This window comes from Zeugodacus cucurbitae, chromosome 5 (assembly GCF_028554725.1).
Source record: "Zeugodacus cucurbitae isolate PBARC_wt_2022May chromosome 5, idZeuCucr1.2, whole genome shotgun sequence".
Taxonomy (NCBI): Eukaryota; Metazoa; Arthropoda; class Insecta; order Diptera; family Tephritidae; genus Zeugodacus; species Zeugodacus cucurbitae.
The window spans coordinates 46,079,931-46,101,360 of NC_071670.1; the positions used below are offsets into that span (position 1 = coordinate 46,079,931).

General features: G+C 40.7%; 2 protein-coding genes across 8 annotated transcripts in view; one reads left to right on the forward strand and one right to left on the reverse strand.

Moving 5' to 3' along the window:
* Positions 1–6,829, forward strand: part of LOC105219872 (probable serine/threonine-protein kinase yakA) — a 122,309-nt gene extending 115,480 nt beyond the window's left edge. For all 7 annotated transcript variants that reach the window (XM_054231715.1, XM_054231710.1, XM_054231711.1 and 4 more), the window contains one exon: positions 113–6,829. In XM_054231715.1, the coding sequence (XP_054087690.1) occupies positions 113–574 (462 nt within the window). In that variant the 3' untranslated portion in view covers positions 575–6,829. The remainder of the gene's footprint in view (positions 1–112) is intronic.
* A 1,212-nt stretch (positions 6,830–8,041) lies between these two features.
* Positions 8,042–15,597, reverse strand: LOC105219874 (uncharacterized). The gene is made up of 3 exons (XM_054231779.1): positions 15,481–15,597; positions 15,008–15,189; positions 8,042–14,918 (listed from the first exon to the last, which is right to left on the reverse strand). Exons 1-3 carry the CDS (start codon positions 15,595–15,597, stop codon positions 13,760–13,762), a joined length of 1,458 nt encoding a protein of 485 aa, XP_054087754.1. The 3' UTR covers positions 8,042–13,759.
* Positions 15,598–21,430: the final 5,833 nt, after the last annotated feature.

The window sequence follows — 21,430 nt, forward strand, 5'->3', positions numbered from 1 at the left end:
GCGCTTTTCTTACTCACAATTTTCACTCATTTCCACTTCCACTTGCACATCAATATCTACAACTACTACCATCCATTTACACTTTGCCTCCTCTTATACGTTTCTGTCATAGGTATGGTTTCAAAATAGACGCGCAAAATTCCGTCGCAATGAACGGAGCTCAACGAGTGGCCGCTCCATTCTGGCGAGTACACCACAACCGGTGCCGCCCATCAGCGTCACGCACAAATTCGATAAAGCCATCGCTGGTAGCGGCAGTGCGGGTGGATTTTTTCATCAGCAAATGGATCATGCGGCCGCAGCCGCAGCTGCTTACACTTTGAGCTTTCCAACACTTGGCATGTATTCGTCGGCGGCGGTGGCTGCTGCGGCTGCAAAAAATTATGCAAATTCCTATAATGCATTTGGTAGTGGACCGACGGTTGGTGCTGGCATGGATGGTCTCACTGGTGCCACGGGTGGTGGTGGAGGTGGCGGCTGTGGCTTCTTTGGTGCTTCGAATTATTGCACGCCTGCTACTGGTTATCAGCACAGCTATGCAACGCTGCGGTATAAAGGCGCGCAAGGATTTTAGCGCTATGAAATTAAATGCTGTGAGCAGCCGCAGATAAGTGAATAAAAAGCACAACTTAGTTCAATTTTCATCAATACACTTAAGGAGATTCGTTCAATAAAATATTTATTTAATATTATCTATTTTGCGCACTATAAGTAAATCGAATGCAAATCAAATATGATTTTTATTGAATTTCGTGAAAGAAGAACTTGGAAATAACTTTGCGAAATCAAGGAGTGGCAAATGTCACTTCTCGGAATCTATGGCTCTGTGTAATAATGTGTATTCTGCGTCGTTATGACATTTTCTTGCTGTTTATTGGTTTAACGAGTGAGTGGAAGTGAAGAAATAGCTTTTTTTGATTGTCGACCGTTTTGCAAATATGATTTATTATAGTTCGTTAGTACTAGTGTAGCGACGTTCGCTATAGAAAAATTTATTGCTGTTTTAAATCGTATTTTTCAAAGACATTGTTGTAAATTTTTGAGTAATCTGAAATAAAATATATAGCAGATTGGGAATATTTTGTCGTTCGGTATTACGAAATCACTTTTTTCTTTCATTACGCCGTTCGATCTGTTTTGATACTGCAGCAGTTTATTATTAATGGTTATGACCTCGGCGGAAAGTCTTGAGACGTGCCTCAAACAAAACAATTTATTTCATGCTGTATTTTTAATTGCTTTATCATGGAAGAAAATATCCCAAGGATCATTAGAAAAATGTTGGAACTGATTTTTAAATGACGACGGTATTCGACGAAGAGGACAACATTCCACTCTCTATACTTAAGCAAAGTGGAGACATCATCGTGACCATAAACACTTTACGTCTACTAAGGCACGTGATTCCAAATGAAGCGTTTAATGACAACAATTAGAACGCTTGGAATAATGAGAATATCGTATATAACGATATACTGGCAACCAGCCAGCTAACAATTGTTGTTCGAGCAGAATCTCAAAAGGTGAATCATGTGGATGCAATTAACTGTTGAGAATAATATTGACAGTTGCAAAACGCATACACTGAGAAATCTACAAGAAGAAGCCATGCAAAGGAGTTTACAGATAAAAAATACGTCAGATTTTAATGAATTTCTGGCAGACTAATGTTGTATGCTATTTTACTACTTTTGTTCAACATCAGATGAATTTTATTTTTGTTTTTTAATATACTAACTCAGAAATTAATATTAAAATTAACGTAAACACATATGAACAAAAATGTATACGTTTAGCTTTTGATTGTTTTTTTTTGTATTTTATGAATGTAAAAGAAATTGTTTTTTTTTTGCATACAGTTCATAATTTTTAATCTCAATATAAGAGAATAATATTTCGTGGCGATTACTCGAATTTTTTACTTTTATGAATAGGTCTGACATTATATAAATCGTATTATTGGAAATAAAAAACATTGGACCTATTCGTTTCGATCGAAAAATGGTTCGATACGATCGAAAAATTTTACGTCGAAATCATTGAAACCGTATCGAAAATAAAATGTACGATCACATTGAACTCACTTACCGACTCGAAAAAATACATTCCGCGGCTAATATATATCGCTAATTACGAAATCATTAAATCCGCAAAATCGAAAATTTGGTCGAAATCTATTCGTTGATGAGTGACGGACTAAATTATATTTTATATGGGTATTTCAGAGACAAGAGACAAACACAGACTAACAGAAATAAATTTAAGGTGTTTAAAAGCGATATAAAGTTGTCCCCCAGAAATAGTGAAAGAATTTTCTCAAAGATCCTCAGGCGAATTAAATACATTTTGGGAAGAATTTTCAAAATTGTTAAACGGTGTAGGCTCTCCAATCTAGATCAAAACTGGATGAAAGAAACTGAATAAAGGCATATCATAGCATATATTCTGGGTTATTAAAATATTTTATTTTTAGTTTGAAACTGATTTTAATCCTGTAACCAAATAACAAAGGTCTACAACTTTGCTGCCGCCGTTTTCCAATAGATGTCTCTAGGGTCAAGCACTGGTCGATTAAACCGATTTTTTTTATATCGATCTTGGACATTTGTGTCAACATTAACTCAACAAAATTTTTCAGAGATCTGTTTGCATCCCAAACTTATTCTGAATTGTAAATGTCACTTTTTGAGCCGCATTCTCGACATTTGCGGGAAATTTTGCTTTTATTTTTTAATTCCAAGAAAAGTGCGGCTGAGGCCCATCGAATGCTTTCGGATACGTTCGGTGAGGTTGTCCTAAGTGAAAAAAGCCTTAAATTTACAAAAAACGGCGGAAGCAAAGTTGTAGACCTTATACTAAAAAGCAATTTATTGAATTGAGTATTGAATTATGACTAACGTCTCCTCAAGAAATATGTTTGAATTTTGTACAATAACCCAAGCTTTCTAAGGCAACGCAAATAACAGTATACAATATTTCAATTTACCGAATATAATCAACCTACAATCCAATTTTATTGAAGTATTTTCTCATTTTTGCCTTTCAATAACAGAAATAACCAATATTTCAAACCAAAGTCGATGTAATTTTATTATTTTTAATTCCTTTACCAAATTTATACTTACTTTCTAGCCCAAATTCTTGCAAATGTGTCCTACGCACGCAAATGAATGCAGAGTGGGTGTGTGATTTGTATTTGACTAACTTTGCTAAACCCATTAGAATTGACCTACCTACGCACTGACCTTTAAACTTAAGGCAGCCATTACCTTCGGTTGTGCTAGCAAAAGTTTTTGTCACACACAATTGTATTACTTCTGCTGCAACCTTCTTCCTTTACGCATTCGAAACTCATTAATTTTGCGGTTGTTTGACGCACATTTGAAACACAAACACCCACAAAGAGACTGTGTACTTTACGTGCTGCATAAGACTTTAGCAATGCAGTTGACTAAAGTAAGTAAAGAGTTTTGTGCTGCATTGTATTGCAAACACTGACGACGTCACCCACACACATATCTGCACCGGAAGTGTGCGTTTGCTTTTGCAACACGTATACAGGTGAGACAGCACAGGAAATGAAAATTTCAGAAAAAAAAGAAAAATTTCTCATTACACTCGATGTGTGGGTGTGGGAAATAGCAAAACACACACGTTGACCGTTTGCGAGAGAAAAAGTTTCAGCAAAACCGCAGGGAGTAAACCAACTTTTGGTTTGCGAATGAAAATTTATTTAATAGTATTTTTTAATAAAAACATTTTATATTGCATTCTGTATGGCAGAAGACAGATAATAGTTGAATGCGGTCAAATTACTCTGCTAGTTAGTCATTTCATTCGAGAAGAGAGTATCTAAGGTAATGATTCGAGCTTGGGTATATCTGGAATAGTTCTTGAAAAGCTGAAAGGTTGGAAGGTGTTTCGAATATTCTATGTCAGTTATTAGTATCAGGAAATACAGAAATACTATTAGTAAAAAAAGTGTTTTCTACTACTAAACTAGTCGAACAGAAGCAAAAATTGAAACTATTTGTGTTCAGACTAATATACAGTTGAACTTCCATAACTCCAACTTCTATAACTCGAAGATCTCAATAGCATGAACTCTTGAATTGGCAATAGCGGTTTGAAGCCATCCTTTCATAACTCAAACTTCCTGAACTCGAACACTTAAATTGCCAATAGAAGTCAAATTTCATAAAAACAATCCTTCTATAAATCGAACTTTTCAACCAGGGCATTATACAAAATTTATAATGTACTATCGAGGCAGAATTTTAAAGGAGTCCTATATCGTATAAAGGTGAACAAAAGTTATAATATTACACTTATGGATTGTATAAATCATTTATTAAAGGCAGATTATTAAATTGTCTAACTAATCTAAGGCTGCTGAAGTTTCGGGCGTTAATCGTAAGACATTTAGCGGTGTTTTAGTAGTTTTGAGCCTGATCCTTACAAAGGGGTGGGTGTGGTTGTTGTCCAATTTCATCCATTTCAACGCTGTGTTATGAAATAAAAACAAAAAATCTGTGTTCAGAACAATTCATCTCGTCTTTCTTTCTGATAATTTTTGTATTTATACCAATACTTACCTTATTTACTGTATTCTGATTTGTTACTTAAGAACTAATGTTATATATGTACCTCTCAATGCAATATCCTTATAACAATTTCATTAAATAAAGGGACGCTACAAAAGTAGACCGATAGGGACGACGCCATATTTTTTCCTCCTCTTTTGACATTTCTAGTCAGTAAGGTTTGCTATTGCATCATGGATATGATCCAATAACGAATCGAAATTATTAAAATTTACTACCGAAATTCGTAGTCATTGGCCTCAACTTTAAGAGCGCTACGTCCAATTTATGGTCGTCAAATTCGTCCGGGCAGATCAATAATTGAGCGTCTAGTGGAAAAATTTGAATCCACAGGCATAGTACAAAATGTTCCCGCGCCAGTGAGACAATAAAGTGCCCGTAATGTCGAGAATATTGCTGCCGCTCGCGCATCAATTGAGAAAGACCCATATCAGTATCTTACACGTCGTTCTCAAGCGTTGGGCATCTCTATGACGCCTTGGTCTACATCCTTACAAGATGAAATTGACGCAAGAACTAAAGCCGTTGAGTAACAACTTGAAAATGTTCCGGATTTTCATCGAAAAATCATCTTCAGCGATGAGGCTCATTTCGGGCTGAATGGCTTCGTCAATAAACAAAATATGCGTTTTTGGTCAGGCAGCAATCCACACGTACTCCATGAGTCACCATTGCATCCCCAAAAAATTACGGTTTGGTGCAGTTTGTGGGCCGGCGGCGTCATTGGACCGTACATCTTCAGTGATGATCAAGATCGGCAAGTTACCGTGAATGGGAATCGCTACCGCTCAATGACAACCGAATATTTTTGGTTCCAAGTTTGGTGAACGTGTTATCTCACGAAATGACACAGTCTATTTACTGTGGGGCTACGTCAAGTCTATAGTCTATGCCAACAAGCCAGCGACGATTGATGAACTTCGTAAGAACATCGAACATGAAATTGCAGCAGTATCGGCCGATTTATGCTTGAAAACCGTCGAAAATTGGGTTCAGCGTCTGGACTGCTGAAAGTGGTGGCCATGCAACAGAAATCGAATTCCATACATAATGGGAATTTCATTGATATCCCAAACCGTTTTTGTTTTATTTGCTTTTGTAGCGCTCTTATTGAAAACCCTGTAAATATGTATATCTCCTTTGAATATCGGAATGTTTTTCATGCTTTTCCAGCTAATGTTATCCAGTTCAAGTACATACCTTTCATATTTTATCTTCCAAGATAAATAAATAAAACTACAAAAATTGTTGTTACACATTCACAAAGTAAAGTACGAATATTTATTCACGTCATTTAATTACTAATGGGATTCTGCTTACAATTCATATGATTTATTCGCAATCCAATTTGCATATGGTGAATTGCAATTTCATAAATTTTTATTAATACAAATACTATTCAGAAACACAAGAGATTGCGTTTATTATTCAGAATTTCATTTATATCATGAAATTTAAAGGGAAGTGTTGTAAAGAAGCATACAAAAATATACAAACATTTACAATAAATTAATATTTTTATAACTTTACAATAACATAAATCTAATATGGTTACTATTGTTTGCTCTAAGATAGTTGAAGGGAGATAATATATTTCTTAATAATTTGGAAATTATTTTTATATATAGTTGAGTGATTTATTGTTATGAAGAACAAGAGTGATCTATAAAATTGGCTTAAAGCGAAAGTGTAGAAGATGGTAATAGGAGTGGAGTTAGAATTACATATTTCTCTGATTTACGTATCAACTGCTAGCACTCAGTTATAATATATTTATTTACATTTCGACTAGTTTTACTTGTGGTTTATTTCATGCTTACTATTTATGTTTGCAAATTATTTTATTTAATTTTAAATTTGCTGCATTTAGAGCCCCACATTTATTTTTTTAACTGCACATATTTTTGTATACTTAATTTTTAATGCTTTAATTTACTTAAGATGAAATAAACATTTATCGATTGTATTTATATTTATACGTTTTTATGTATGTACATATTCTCCTTTGGTATGAACTATTTATGCGTATTTTCCGTTTTCCCCCAAAAATCTGAATTCTTTTCATTCTATGTGTGAGAGTTTTCCTTAATATTCATTTGTATTTATTTTTATTTCAACAAATATGCATATTTATTTTTTTATTTTCGCTAATTATATATACATATATATATATTTACTACATGCTTTTAACATATGATTATCCATATTCATGTTTACAATAATGTTAAGTTGTTCTTTATTATCGCTACACACCGTTAATTAATTATTTACACATAATTAATCTGCACATGCACTTAAGTACTTATATGTCATTATATAATAGTTTTATTTTTTTGTAAATATATATGTATCTGTTACAACATTAAATAACGCCTAAAGTACTTGTGTAATTATTTTATCTCTTCACATAAATATGGATTTATTTATTTATTCTCTATATGTATGTATACGAATATTTTAAATATTGATTGTATATTTGCAAATTGCATATTTGAGTATTGTAACACATATGTTTGTTGTGCTTGAATTTTCAACATTTATAATACATTTAGAATATCTACTAGGTAAAAGTTTGAATACCGATATATTGATTTATCTGTAGCAATATTCTGTCTGGTTTATGAAATACTACATATAAAGTTAGAGAGCTCGTACTGTAGCTTGATAAATTATACAATATATATTGTGAAAATTATTGTAAGTTATATATTTAAGTATAAAATGGAAATGTAACAACTGCCAGAAATAAATTTATATTCCTCCAGCATAGTTTATTATACCTAGTTCAGATAGAAGTAATCGGTGAGATATTTTGAGCCACTAAGTTCTGTTTTCTTTCTTAATCAATCAACTACTAAATATTCAACAAAACCGTCATTAAAATCGCTAAAAATCATCGAATTGGTAACAAAGCTTAAACAATTTTAGACCACTGTTTTAATCAGGGTTCACATTTTTGCTACAGGAATGTAGCACAAGCGAAAAGACTGGCTATGAAAATTTCAAAAAGATGAAATATCTTAGCAACCGGTTTCCGAAACATAGCTACTAGGCGGTATTTTTCAAGATTCAATATTAGTTAAAAAAAGAAAATTTTAATCGTACTGAATAAATGGTCTTATTCTCAATGACGCCGTATATGCGAATTGTAAGACGTAAATAAGTAAGAATATTTTCGAATATGTTCTAAACTTTAGTCCAAACGTTAGTCTTCAAAAAGCCCACATCAAACAACAATAAGAAAGTTGTCGTATCGAATGTATGAAAATAATTAATTAAAGTGGTATGACCGCCATCTTCAATTGTACCACGTTTTGTTTTACATATTTTATACCAGTTCTGGTGTTGTGAATAACTCAAATGATTTGAAATATATTATAATTAATTATATAAAATTTAAGGCATAGATGTAGCTTGAAACAATAGATTATTATAGAAAATGAGCGACCATTGTCGGACCATTGCCACGACTACAAAATGGCGAAAACCAAAAACCTATAAAGTATCATAACTAAGCCATAAATAAAGATATGCAATTTGGTATAAAGGATCGCAATAGGAAGAGGTATATTTGAATGACATTTTTTTAAGCAGATTTTTTTTAAACGGGCGCCACGCACTACGCCACGTGGCCCACTTATGGGTCAAAAACCATATCTACTCGACCAATTTCAAAGAAATTCAGTTTATAATACTTTCTTGATACTACGACTACTTTCCATTTAACTCAATTTTGAATTCCATCTGAATTCCCTTTATAAGGAACCGATGAAGAATAGCGGACTAAAACTTTATACAAATACTGTGGAATCATCTGTGGCTTCACTTGTTGTGAAATCGGCTTATAACTTTTTAAGGCCCCGGATAGCGAACATGAAGAACTCAGTGCCTTAGGGTAATTTTACTCCGAAAATATCGGAAAATCTCTTAGATGTTTTAATGTAATTCAGATCATATTTTCTTCTTCTAATAGTTTGACTCTGTTCTAAAAATTATTAAAATCGGGTCATAACTTCCCCTAGCTGCCATATACCTTATATTCGGATTATCAAACTTCCGGTGGGCCTTATACCGCGTAAATCGGTTAATATGTGAGATATCTTAGCAAAATTAAGTGAGTGACTATATGCTTTGGATATGGTGTGCCTTGGTGGTGAAAATGAGTGAAATCGGCGCTCATATATTATATATAGCGCTCATATACTATATATAATGATTTTCCTTATTCTATTGGAGTTTATCCCAAATATATGGGTCAAATTGTGTGTTATCTTAATAACATTCAAGCATTAATTTGCGAAAGTATAAAATATTCGATTTCATCAGAACTTGTTATCTATTTGAATTATTACTACCAAACCAAATAGAACTTTTTGGAAGCTAAATATTTTACGGTTATAATATTTTTAACGATCGCTCTTTTTATGTATTCCTGTTATTTTCAGTATTTTAGTTTAAGGAAAAAAGTACATGAAGCCATATATTCTATAATAGTTCTGCAATATTGAAAATTAAATTTAGTATTTTATTTTTAGAGCATATTTAGTTGAGTTTAGTTGTAAATATTTGTACTTTGTGTACATGTAAGTATGTAATATATATCTAGCAACGGTAAATATCAAACACAATTTTTATTAGTATTGTCATTATTGATTTGTTTTTGTTTATGTTTGTTACAGTGATACTATATAGGCAAGCCCAGCTTGTTTATTACACACACACATTGAATTATTTACAATTGCGCTTTAATGCAATAATACAGCTAAACACTGGTGGGATTTCAATTACTTATCTATATTCATACAATTTTCATTTGTATTTTTAGTTTATGCATATATTCATCAACGACTGTTTGCTGTGTATGTTCATATTATTTGCATGTGCATATGCACGTAGTTCAACAAAATCTGCATTTGTTAACCTACAAACCTACATTAAATTAATTAATTTATTTTTATAGTTTTCTTGATTGGCTCTTTTCATGACTTATTATACAATAGATAACTGTAATTTTTTTTTACATTTCTGTTTTAACATTTTATCTTGTTTTTTCGTGCATTTATTTGCGCTTAATGGTTGAGTTAACTTTGCATTTCATTTGATTGGTTTTTAACAACATTTTTTTATATAAAATCTATTATCTGATGCATTCAGGTGTGTGTACTTTATTAAAATTTCTGTTAAGAGCGTTTAAAATTAATTGCAGTTGAAAGCATTACAAAAAAGGAAAGGTTAAACAGTTATAAGTATATCTTTTTCATATTATATCGCCAGAAAATTGAACATTCAAATGCTTATCGAAAAATTCCAAAAAAAATCGTAAATTTTTTAAATAAACAACATGTTTTTTTTAGTTATTTTCGTGCCATACGTGCACTCACATACTCTCTAGCTTAGCATTTATCAATATGACATCACCATAATTACCATAACAGCCGACTATTAATCCTTTCGTGCTGCACAAACGCATATTTTTACATACACAAGTACATACATACAAACATACACATATAGTATATTGAGAAAAAGTTGTCATTGTTATTTTACATATCTGAATAAAAAACATTAAACATCACATTTATGAAAGTTACATTATAACTGTGTAACATTTAAGTAGCATATTCAAAATGGTATTGAATCGAATGCAAATTTGTATGTGAAAAACATGGAATGTTTCATATGTTTGCACACATGACTACATACATTTACATACATACATACATATATGTTTTCGGTTTTTATTTTTTTGCTTTTGTAGCACTTTTTTCATTGCATTGCATATCAAGATTTGTTGCATAAACTTTTGTTTTTATTGCATTTAATTATTTTTAGTTATTTGGTTTATGGTTTTGCAGTCATTATATCTCTCCATGAGCACTGTTGGTCGCTATATTTGTTAGTTATTAAAATTCCATTTACGCACTTTTTTATTAACGTATTTCATTTTATTTGCATTTTGCTTTAATTTGGCTGTTATGTCAAACAAAAAAAAAATAGAAAAAAAATTGTCTTTTTTTTTTTGCCACATCGAGATATTTATTGCAGCGAATTTCCTTCGAAAAATCGCAGTAAAAGGAAGCGGTGAATGAGTAGAGCAGAGAGCGCCAGATATTTTATTTATTTTGTTATTAGTTGTAAATATTTGTTTTACAAATAGCGTGCATACTGTTGCAATATTATTGTTGTAATTTTGTCTTATTTAGTAGTTACGGATTCCGTATTTCCTAATTATATGAACTACTAGTTTATTCTGTTTAGCTTTACTAATTACCGTTTAGTAATTTTTTTATTTACTCATATATACATACATATTAAATTAGAATTCAACAGAACTCACATAGTTGAAGTTTTAAAATAAATTGTCTGTTTTCTGATGATTTCTAAAGTTTGAAAAATACCTAAGTATATAAACATCGTATTTCAATAATCTCAATAAAATATAAATTATATCGATTCCTGCTTACTGTTAGGATGAAATGTTAAATCGATTAAATTATTTGAATGGAACAACTGAAACTTAACAACCAACTCTAATAGCCTTGACAGACGGCACCGTTAATGCCGATTAACTCCGCACTTAAACAGAGGTGACAGACGGCAGCAAAGTGATTTTGAAACTCACTTAAACAGCTGACTGGCAATTATATTTTCAGTTTGGTAGAATAAAATGGGATCAAAGGCAAATATTGCGGTTGTTAGCCCTAAAATTAGTACAAAATCACTAATTATTGAAAATTGTTCAAATACGTTACGAAAATGCTACTAACTTTCACTAACTCTCTAAAATTTTTAGAATTAAATGGGTGTTAGCAACGGAATTAATTGAGTTAACTCTCGAATTAAGCCTGATTAAGCAGTTAAGGGGCTATACCAGTGTGACATTTTCAAAAAATCGTTTTTTTTTTTTATTTTTTGCTTATTGCATAGTTTATACTTTCAAAAATATTCAGTGAAAGCGGATCATATCTTGAATAGTTTTTGAATGGCAGCGTTCGATGGTATAGGCAGCTATAGTCGACAAACGCGTCTTTCTCGAAACGACATTTCTCAAAATTGCTGACATCATAACTCAACGATACATTGACCGATCGACTTCAAATTTAAACTGAGTATTCTTGAATATATTGACTACGATCTGTTTGATTGGTTGAAAATTGTCAATTTTGTACCCAAAAAAAACAATGAAATTGTTTTTCAGAACTACGCCATTTTGTCAATTTTTGATATTTTTCAAAAATCGTCGTAGGTCATTGTATAGAAAATATATTAAATTTATTCGCCTTTTTGAATTTTTTTTTAGCAACTCATTCGGCCGGAATTAAGTCAGCAGTTAGGGAACTTTTTTTTTGGCACCACCGAATGCAGGTTATATTCGTTATTTTTCAATATTTTTGTAAAAAAAAAATTGAAATGTAACTGAAAATATACCTTATTATGTGTAAAAAACTTCGAAACAATCAATCGAGTACTTTCTTTTAAAAAAAATTTACGAAAATCGCCTAATTTTTCATGGGTTACACTGGTATAGCCCCTCAATACGGATTAACAGCTTGGAGAATAGCAAACAACTTAAATTCTTTTTGCCATTTCTGCGGGAAGTGTAGATAATTCGTGGTCCTAATATCGATTGAAATAAACATTTTGGGAGCGAAGAATACGCTTTGCTTTAAACTTAGTGAAGAGCGAAATCTATGTAACACATTTCACTGAATATCTGAGAGATAATTGCAAGAGAGCTAACTGATAACAGAACAATTGTTATGTCAGTACTCGTCATTATTCTTGCTATATTTCATTTCTGTCATATATTTCAATAACACTCACGGCTATTCCAAAAATATTAACTAAAGTTTCGAAATACTTTCATTAGTTTATTGCGTCTTAGCGACTGAGATCTGGTGAGCTAATGAGCTCGACTTGTATGGTGTGGCATATATTTTTACCACAAATGGTGTAAGGTATCTCAATGTTTGATTTTGATGCTATCCTCCGCAGTAATTTAATTGATAATTAGTAAAGCAAAGAGGGCGCGATAGTAAATATATATAATTTATTTTCGCTAAAGTAAATCTGTATGTTGGTTAATGATTCAAATAAATTTTTAACTGACGCTCGCATTTTAAATAAACTATTTAATATTTTTTCAATATACTGGTGATAATATTGTACTATTTAATAATGGTGAACATTTTAGGTATACCATGTATTATATTACATCAACTGGGTATGTACAATATCCTAGTTCACCCATAATGCATTGTCATTATGTATTGAATGCACAATTTTTTGACTGACTTTACCTACTAGTGTTTGTTACAAATATGTCTAGGACTTGCTAATGCTCTGTTCGGTTTTTTCTTATTATTTAAGTTAATACAAATTGATTTTGAACCTTCACATTTTTGTTATTTCAGAAGTTGTAGACAATAGTTATGAAAGTTGGCAAATATCTGCAAGCCATTACATAGAATGCAAAACTATTCTGTATACTTTAAATATATTGAAATATCGATAGATAGATATATTTCTGTATAAAATTGGAACAGGTTTGCAGTCAGTTGGAATTATAAGCTTTTGAGTTTGAAAACCGTATTATTTTATGAAGAATATTTTCAAGAAAACCAGGAGGTTGGTTATTCGAAGGAGTTCTGAGCTTTTAGCATAATATTAAGAAACCCAATCAAAGTAAATATCCGATTGCGCATATTTATATATAGTATTTGTTCAGTTATACTTTTTTTTATTGAACCTCAATTGAACTAACGTTATCACTACATCTTATGAAGTAATTTTCATAAATATTTATATTATATTTTCTCTAATTACATTTAATTTATTTTGAAATTAATTTAGTTATACAATATTTTTATACAATTTCTGCGTTAGCATATTATACACACATATATATATATATATAGTTTTTCTGTATACACAGGAACCGGAAGGTACTTCAGACTCTAAATGTCTGTTTTTTTATTTTATACAAACATAATCAGCATTTAATGTTTTGGTATGAAAAATCAAAAACTAACAACTAGTTGCTTCTCTTATCGCTTTCCTCCGCCATCTCTTCAAATATCACACTTTTATAAATAGCGTACGCTTACCCAACGTCGGACCGTGCTTATTTACTTGAACAGTCGTCGCACTGTTAATTATTTCACAAATAAATCCTTTAACGTTGAACAGAGCGACGCTTCACAGGTGTCCTTCGAGTCATCTTCGTCCGCCTTGCCAAACCAATTTAGTGTTGAGCGTACCGCATTCGTTGCCTGACTTTGTGCGCTACTCCGAGCACTACGTTTACCCGTATCTTTGTTTAGCAGACCACCAGACTTGGTGCTACCACCACTCTTTGGCGTACTACCCGAACTACCGGAAGGTCCTGATACCGATCCTTTTCGTAGAAAACCCTCAATTGCCGAACCAATCACAGTCGCATCGACAATTGTGCCCTTTGTCGTATCCGCCCAGCTTTTTTGCTTGCTTCGTGGCACCAGTTTCGGTTTACTCTCACGCAATACATCTTTAGCCTGCAAACGTTTCAACATATCCTCGGAAAGTGCCATAGCAGTACTTTTGCTGCGTATACTCTTCTTGCGTGCCATCGGCTGGTGCCGCTTCTCAAACCAACCGGAAAGCGCTGCTGAGCTATTGTCTTGTGCATTGCTTACCAACTGTTTGGCATTGTTGAGTATGGAAACATCGAAACTGTTCGAACGCGTGGACCGACCCGCATTGGGATCTAGCAGATTCGATGAAGAACTACTGGTTGCGGCGGCACCAGCTGACGCTGTTAGACCGCCACTTGATGTTGGTTTTGTTTTAGCGGTAGCACCAGTCGAACTAGCGCTCGCAGACGATGGCAAAACGACTGTCGGAATTGTGTCCTCAAATTTGTTGATCTCAATGGCTGACGAGGTGAGTGTGCTAAAAATAGAAGTGCTTAGCAGACCGCCGCTCTTCTTGCGCTTTGTGGAGGAACGATTGCTGCCCGGTTGTAAAATACATGGTGAAATGATAGCTGGATGCTCGGAGGCGCGTCTCATATTGGGTGCTGGTGAAGTGCCACCGGAAACACATTCCGAATAGCGGCGATTTGTATACCGTTGTGGTGTTCCACCACCGACTTCATCTAATGTTTGCACTTCGCAAACTTTTTCGCTGCTCGTATTCCACAGTTTCATGCGTGCCTTACGGGATTGTACGATGTCGTCCATTATATCCAATTGTAGATTGTGTATACTGCCAATGGGATCTGTGGATGGTGGCCCAGTTGAGGTTTTGCTTTCACGACGGGAGTTCAGTACTCGGCTGGTGAGATGGAAAAAAGGTTGAACAGTTAAATTATAGTGGCACATGTACACTACACAACAAACAAGCAACCCCCTTCCCCAACTCACCTGCTACCCGCTGGATAAGCGGCAACTGATTCACGACGTGAGCGGCCAAACAAGGTTGTTGGCACTTTAGAAATGGTTACGACCGAATGACGACGACCGGATGGAGCTGGTGCTTGTGAGAGTGTGGCGAGAAAAGCGGCCTCAGTGCAGAATGCCGCCCTAATGCAGGGGCTAGGGCAGCGCTAGGCAGTGCAGTACGGTACAGGGACCGCATTGCAGTACGGTTTTTTGGTACAGGGATCGCATTGCAGTGCAGAATGCCGCCCTAATGCGCGGGCTAGGGCAGCGCTAGGCAGTGCAGTACGGTTTTCTGGTGCAGGGATCGCATTGCAGTGCAGAATGCCGCCCTAATGCGCGGGCTAGGGCAGCGCTAGGCAGTGCAGTACGGTTTTCTGGTGCAGGGATCGCATTGCAGTGCAGAATGCCGCCCTAATGCAGGGGCTAGGGCAGCGCTAGGCAGTGCAGTACGGTACAGGGACCGCATTGCAGTACGGTTTTTTGGTACAGGGATCGCATTGCAGTGCAGAATGCCGTCCTAACGCAGGGGCTAGGGCAGCGCTAGGCAGTGCAGTACGGTACAGGGACCGCATTGCAGTACGGTTTTTTGGTACAGGGATCGCATTGCAGTGCAGAATGCCGCCCTAACGCAGGGGCTAGGGCAGCGCTAGGCAGTGCAGTACGGTTCTCTGGTGCAGGGATCGCATTGCAGTGCAGAATGCCGCCCTAATGCAGGGGCTAGGGCAGCGCTAGGCAGTGCAGTACGGTACAGGGACCGCATTGCAGTACGGTTTTCTGGTACAGGGATCGCATTGCAGTGCAGAATGCCGCCCTAACGCAGGGGCTAGGGCAGCGCTAGGCAGTGCAGTACGGTTTTCTGGTACAGGGACCGCATTGCAGTGCAGAATGCCGCCCTAACGCAGGGGCTAGGGCAGCGCTAGGCAGCGCAGTACGGTTTTCTGGTACAGGGATCGCATTGCAGTGCAGAATGCCGCCCTAATGCGCGGGCTAGGGCAGCGCTAGGCAGTGCAGTACGGTTTTCTGGTACAGGGATCGCATTGCAGTGCAGATTGCCGCCCTAATGCAGGGGCTAGGGCAGCGCTAGGCGGTGCAGTACGGTTTTCTGGTACAGGGATCGAATTGCAGTGCAGAATGGCGCCCTAATGCAGGGGCTAGGGCAGCGCTAGGCAGTGCAGTACGGTTTTCTGGTACAGGGACCGCATTGCAGTGCAGAATGCCGCCCTAATGCTGGGGCTAGGGCGGCGCTAGGCAGTGCAGTACTGTTTTCTGGTACAGAAACCGCATAGCAGTGCAGAATGCCGCCCTAATGCAGGGGCTAGGGCAGCGCTAGGCAGTGCAGTACGGTTTTCTGGTACAGGGACCGCATAGCAGTGCAGAATTCCGCCCTAGTGCTGGGGCTAGGGCAGCGCTGGGCAGTGCAGTACGGTTTTCTGGTGCAGGGATCGATGTGCAGTGCAGAATGGCGCCCTAATGCAGGAGCTAGGGCAGCGCGAGGCAGTGCAGTACGGTTTTCTGGTACAGGGCAGCGCTAGGCTGTGCAGTACGGTTTTCTTATATAGGACTGCATTCCAGTGCAGAATGGCGCCCTAATGCAGGGGATAGGGCAGCGCTAGGTAGTGCAGTACGGTTTTCTAGTACAGGGACCGCACTGCAGTGCAGAATGGCGCCCTAATGCTGGGGATAGGGAAGCGCTAGGCAGTGCAGTACGGTTTTCTGGTACAGGGATCGCATTGCAGTGCAGAATGCCGCCCTAATGCAGGGGCTAGGGCAGAGCTAGGCAGTGCAGTACGGTTTTCTGGTACAGGGACCGCATTGCAGTGCAGAATGCCCCCCTAATGCTGTAGCTAGGGCAGCGCTAGGCAGTGCAGTACGGTACAGGGACCGCATTGCAGTACGGTTTTCTGGTACAGGGATCGCATTGCAGTGCAGAATGCCGCCCTAACGCAGGGGCTAGGGCAGCGCTAGGCAGTGCAGTACGGTTTTCTGGTACAGGGACCGCATTGCAGTGCAGAATGCCGCCCTAACGCAGAGGCTAGGGCAGCGCTAGGCAGTGCAGTACGGTTTTCTGGTACAGGGATCGCATTGCAGTGCAGAATGCCGCCCTAATGCGCGGGCTAGGGCAGCGCTAGGCAGTGCAGTACGGTTTTCTGGTACAGGGATCGCATTGCAGTGCAGATTGCCGCCCTAATGCAGGGGCTAGGGCAGCGCTAGGCGGTGCAGTACGGTTTTCTGGTACAGGGACCGCATAGCAGTGCAGAATGCCGCCCTAATGCTGGGGCTAGGGCAGCGCTGGGCAGCGCAGTACGGTTTTCTGGTACAGGGATCGAATTGCAGTGCAGAATGGCGCCCTAATGCAGGGGCTAGGGCAGCGCTAGGCAGTGCAGTACGGTTTTCTGGTACAGGGACCGCATTGCAGTGCAGAATGCCGCCCTAATGCTGGGGCTAGGGCAGCGCTGGGCAGTGCAGTACATTTTTCTAGTACAGGGACCGCATTGCAGTGCAGAATGGCGCCCTAATGCAGGGGCTAGGGCAGCGCTAGGCGGTGCAGTACGGTTTTCTGGTACAGGGACCGCATAGCAGTGCAGAATGCCGCCCTAATGCTGGGGCTAGGGCAGCGCTGGGCAGTGCAGTACGGTTTTCTTGTATAGGACTGCATTCCAGTGCAGAATGGCGCCCTAATGCAGGGGATAGGGCAGCGCTAGGCAGTGCAGTACATTTTTGTAGTACAGGGACCGCATTGCAGTGCAGAATGGCGCCCTAATGCAGGGGCTAGGGCAGCGCTAGGCGGTGCAGTACGGTTTTCTGGTACAGGGACCGCATAGCAGTGCAGAATGCCGCCCTAATGCTGGGGCTAGGGCAGCGCTGGGCAGTGCAGTACGGTTTTCTGGTACAGGGATCGCATTGCAGTGCAGAATGCCGCCCTAATGCAGGGGCTAGGGCAGAGCTAGGCAGTGCAGTACGGTTTTCTGGTACAGGGACCGCATTGCAGTGCAGAATGCCCCCCTAATGCTGTAGCTAGGGCAGCGCTAGGCAGTGCAGTACGGTTTTCTTTTTATAGGACTGCATTCCAGTGCAGAATGGCGCCCTAATGCAGGGGATAGGGCAGCGCTAGGCAGTGCAGTACATTTTTCTAGTACAGGGACCGCATTGCAGTGCAGAATGGCGCCCTAATGCAGGGGCTAGGGCAGCGCTAGGCGGTGCAGTACGGTTTTCTGGTACAGGGACCGCATAGCAGTGCAGAATGCCGCCCTAATGCTGGGGCTAGGGCAGCGCTGGGCAGTGCAGTACGGTTTTCTGGTACAGGGATCGCATTGCAGTGCAGAATGCCGCCCTAATGCAGGGGCTTGGGCAGAGCTAGGCATTGCAGTACGGTTTTCTGGTACAGGGACCGCATTGCAGTGCAGAATGCCGCCCTAATGCTGGGGCTAGGGCAGCGCAGTACGGTTTTCTGGTACAGGGATCGCATTGCAGTGCAGAATGCCGCCCTAATGCGGGGGCTAGGGCAGCGCTAGGCAGTGCAGTACGGTTTTCTGGTGCAGGGATCGCATTGCAGTGCAGAATGCCGCCCTAATGCAGGGGCTAGGGCAGCGCTAGGCAGTGCAGTACGGTACAGGGACCGCATTGCAGTACGGTTTTTTGGTACAGGGATCGCACTGCAGTGCAGAATGCCGCCCTAATGCGCGGGCTAGGGCAGCGCTAGGCAGTGCAGTACGGTTTTCTGGTGCAGGGATCGCATTGCAGTGCAGAATGCCGCCCTAATGCGCGGCCTAGGGCAGCGCTAGGCAGTGCAGTACGGTTTTCTGGTGCAGGGATCGCATTGCAGTGCAGAATGCCGCCCTAATGCAGGGGCTAGAGCAGCGCTAGGCAGTGCAGTACGGTACAGGGACCGCATTGCAGTACGGTTTTCTGGTACAGGGATCGCATTGCAGTGCAGAATGCCGCCCTAATCCGCGGGCTAGGGCAGCGCTAGGCAGTGCAGTACGGTTTTCTGGTGCAGGGATCGCATTGCAGTGCAGAATGCCGCCCTAATGCAGGGGCTAGGGCAGCGCTAGGCAGTGCAGTACGGTACAGGGACCGCATTGCAGTACGGTTTTCTGGTACAGGGATCGCATTGCAGTGCAGAATGCCGCCCTAACGCAGGGGCTAGCGCTGCCATTCTGCACTGCTATGCGGTCCCTGTACCAGAAAACCGTACTGCACTGCCTAGCGCTGCCCTAGCCCCTGAATTAGGGCGGCATTCTGCACTGCAATGCGGTCCCTGTACCAGAAAACCGTACTGCACTGCCTAGCGCTGCCCTAGCCCCAGCATTAGGGCGGGATTCTGCACTGCTATGCGGTCCCTGTACCAGAAAACCGTACTGCACTGCCTAGCGCTGCCCTAGCCCCTGCATTAGGGCGCCATTCTGCACTGCAATGCGGTCCCTGGACCAGAAAACCGTACTGCACTGCCTAGCGCTGCCCTAGCCCCAGCATTAGGGCGGCATTCTGCACTGAAATGCGGTCCCTGTTCCAGAAAACCGTACTGCACTGCCTAGCGCTGCCCTAGCCCTGCATTATGGCGCCATTCTGCACTGGAATGCGGTCCCTATACAAGAAAACTGTACTGCACTGCCTAGCGCTGCCCTAGCCCCAGCATTAGGGCGACATTCTGCGCTGCTATGCGGTCCCTGTGCAAGAAAACCGTACTGCACTGCCCAGCGCTGCCCTAGCCCCTGCATTAGGGCGTCATTCTGCACTGCAATGCGGTCCCTGTTCCAGAAAACCGTACTGCACTGCCTAGCGCTGCCCTAGCCCTGCATTATGGCGCCATTCTGCACTGGAATACAGTCCCTATACAAGAAAACCGTACTGCACTGCCTAGCGCTACCCTAGCTACAGCATTAGGGCGGCATTCTGCACTGCAATGCGGTCCCTGTACCAGAAAACCGTACTGCAGTGCCTAGCGCTGCCCTAGCCCCAGCATTAGGGCGGGATTCTGCACTGCTATGCGGTCCCTGTACCAGAAAACCGTACTGCACTGCCTAGCGCTGCCCTAGCCCCTGCATTAGGGCGTCATTCTGCACTGCAATGCGGTCCCTGTACCAGAAAACCGTACTGCACTGCCTAGCGCTGCCCTAGCCCCTGAATTAGGGCGGCATTCTGCACTGCTATGCGGTCCCTGTACCAGAAAACCGTACTGCACCGCCTAGCGCTGCCCTAGCCCCAGCATTAGGGCGGCATTCTGCACTGCTATGCGGTCCCTGTACCAGAAAACCGTACTGCACTGCCTAGCGCTGCCCTAGCCCCAGCATTAGGGCGGCATTCTGCGCTGGAATGCGGTGCCTATACAAGATAACCGTACTGCACTGCCTAGCGCTGCCCTAGCCCCTGCATTAGGGCGCCATTCTGCACTGCAATGCGGTCCCTGTACCAGAAAAACGTACTGCACTGCCTAGCGCTGCCCTAGACCCTGCATTAGGGCGCCATTCTGCATTGCAATGCGGTCCCTGTACCAGAAAACCGTACTGCACTGCCTAGCGCTGCCCTAGCCCCAGCATAAGGGCGGCATTCTGCATTGCAATGCGGTCCCTGTACCAGAAAACCGTACTGCACTGCCTAGCGCTGCCCTTGCCCCTGCATTAGGGCGGCATTCTGCACTGCTATGCGGTCCCTGTACCAGAAAACCGTACTGCACCGCCTAGCGCTGCCCTAGCCCCTGCATTATAGCGCCATTCTGCACTGGAATGCGGTGCCTATACAAGATAACCGTACTGCACTGCCTAGCGCTGCCCTAGCCCCTGCATTAGGGCGCCATTCTGCACTGCAATGCGGTCCCTGTACCAGAAAAACGTACTGCACTGCCTAGCGCTACCCTAGCTACAGCATTAGGGCGGCATTCTGAAGTGCAATGCGGTCCCTGTATCAGAAAACCGTACTGCACTGCCTAGCGCTGCCCTAGCCCCAGTATTAGGGCGGCATTCTGCACTGCTATGCGGTCCCTGTACCAGAAAACCGTACTGCACTGCCTAGCGCTGCCCTAGCCCCTGAATTAGGGCGGCATTCTGCACTGCTATGCGGTCCCTGTACCAGAAAACCGTACTGCACCGCCTAGCGCTGCCCTAGCCCCAGCATTAGGGCGGCATTCTGCACTGCTGTACCAGAAAACCGTACTGCACTGCCTAGCGCTGCCCTAGCCCCTGAATTAGGGCGGCATTCTTCACTGCAATGCGGTCCCTGTACCAGAAAACCGTACTGCACTGCCTAGCGCTGCCCTAGCCCCAGCATTAGGGCGGGATTCTGCACTGCTATGCGGTCCCTGCATTAGGGCGCCATTCTGCACTGCAATGCGGTCCCTGTACCAGAAAACCGTACTGCACTGCCTAGCGCTGCCCTAGCCCCAGCATTAGGGCGGGATTCTGCACTGCT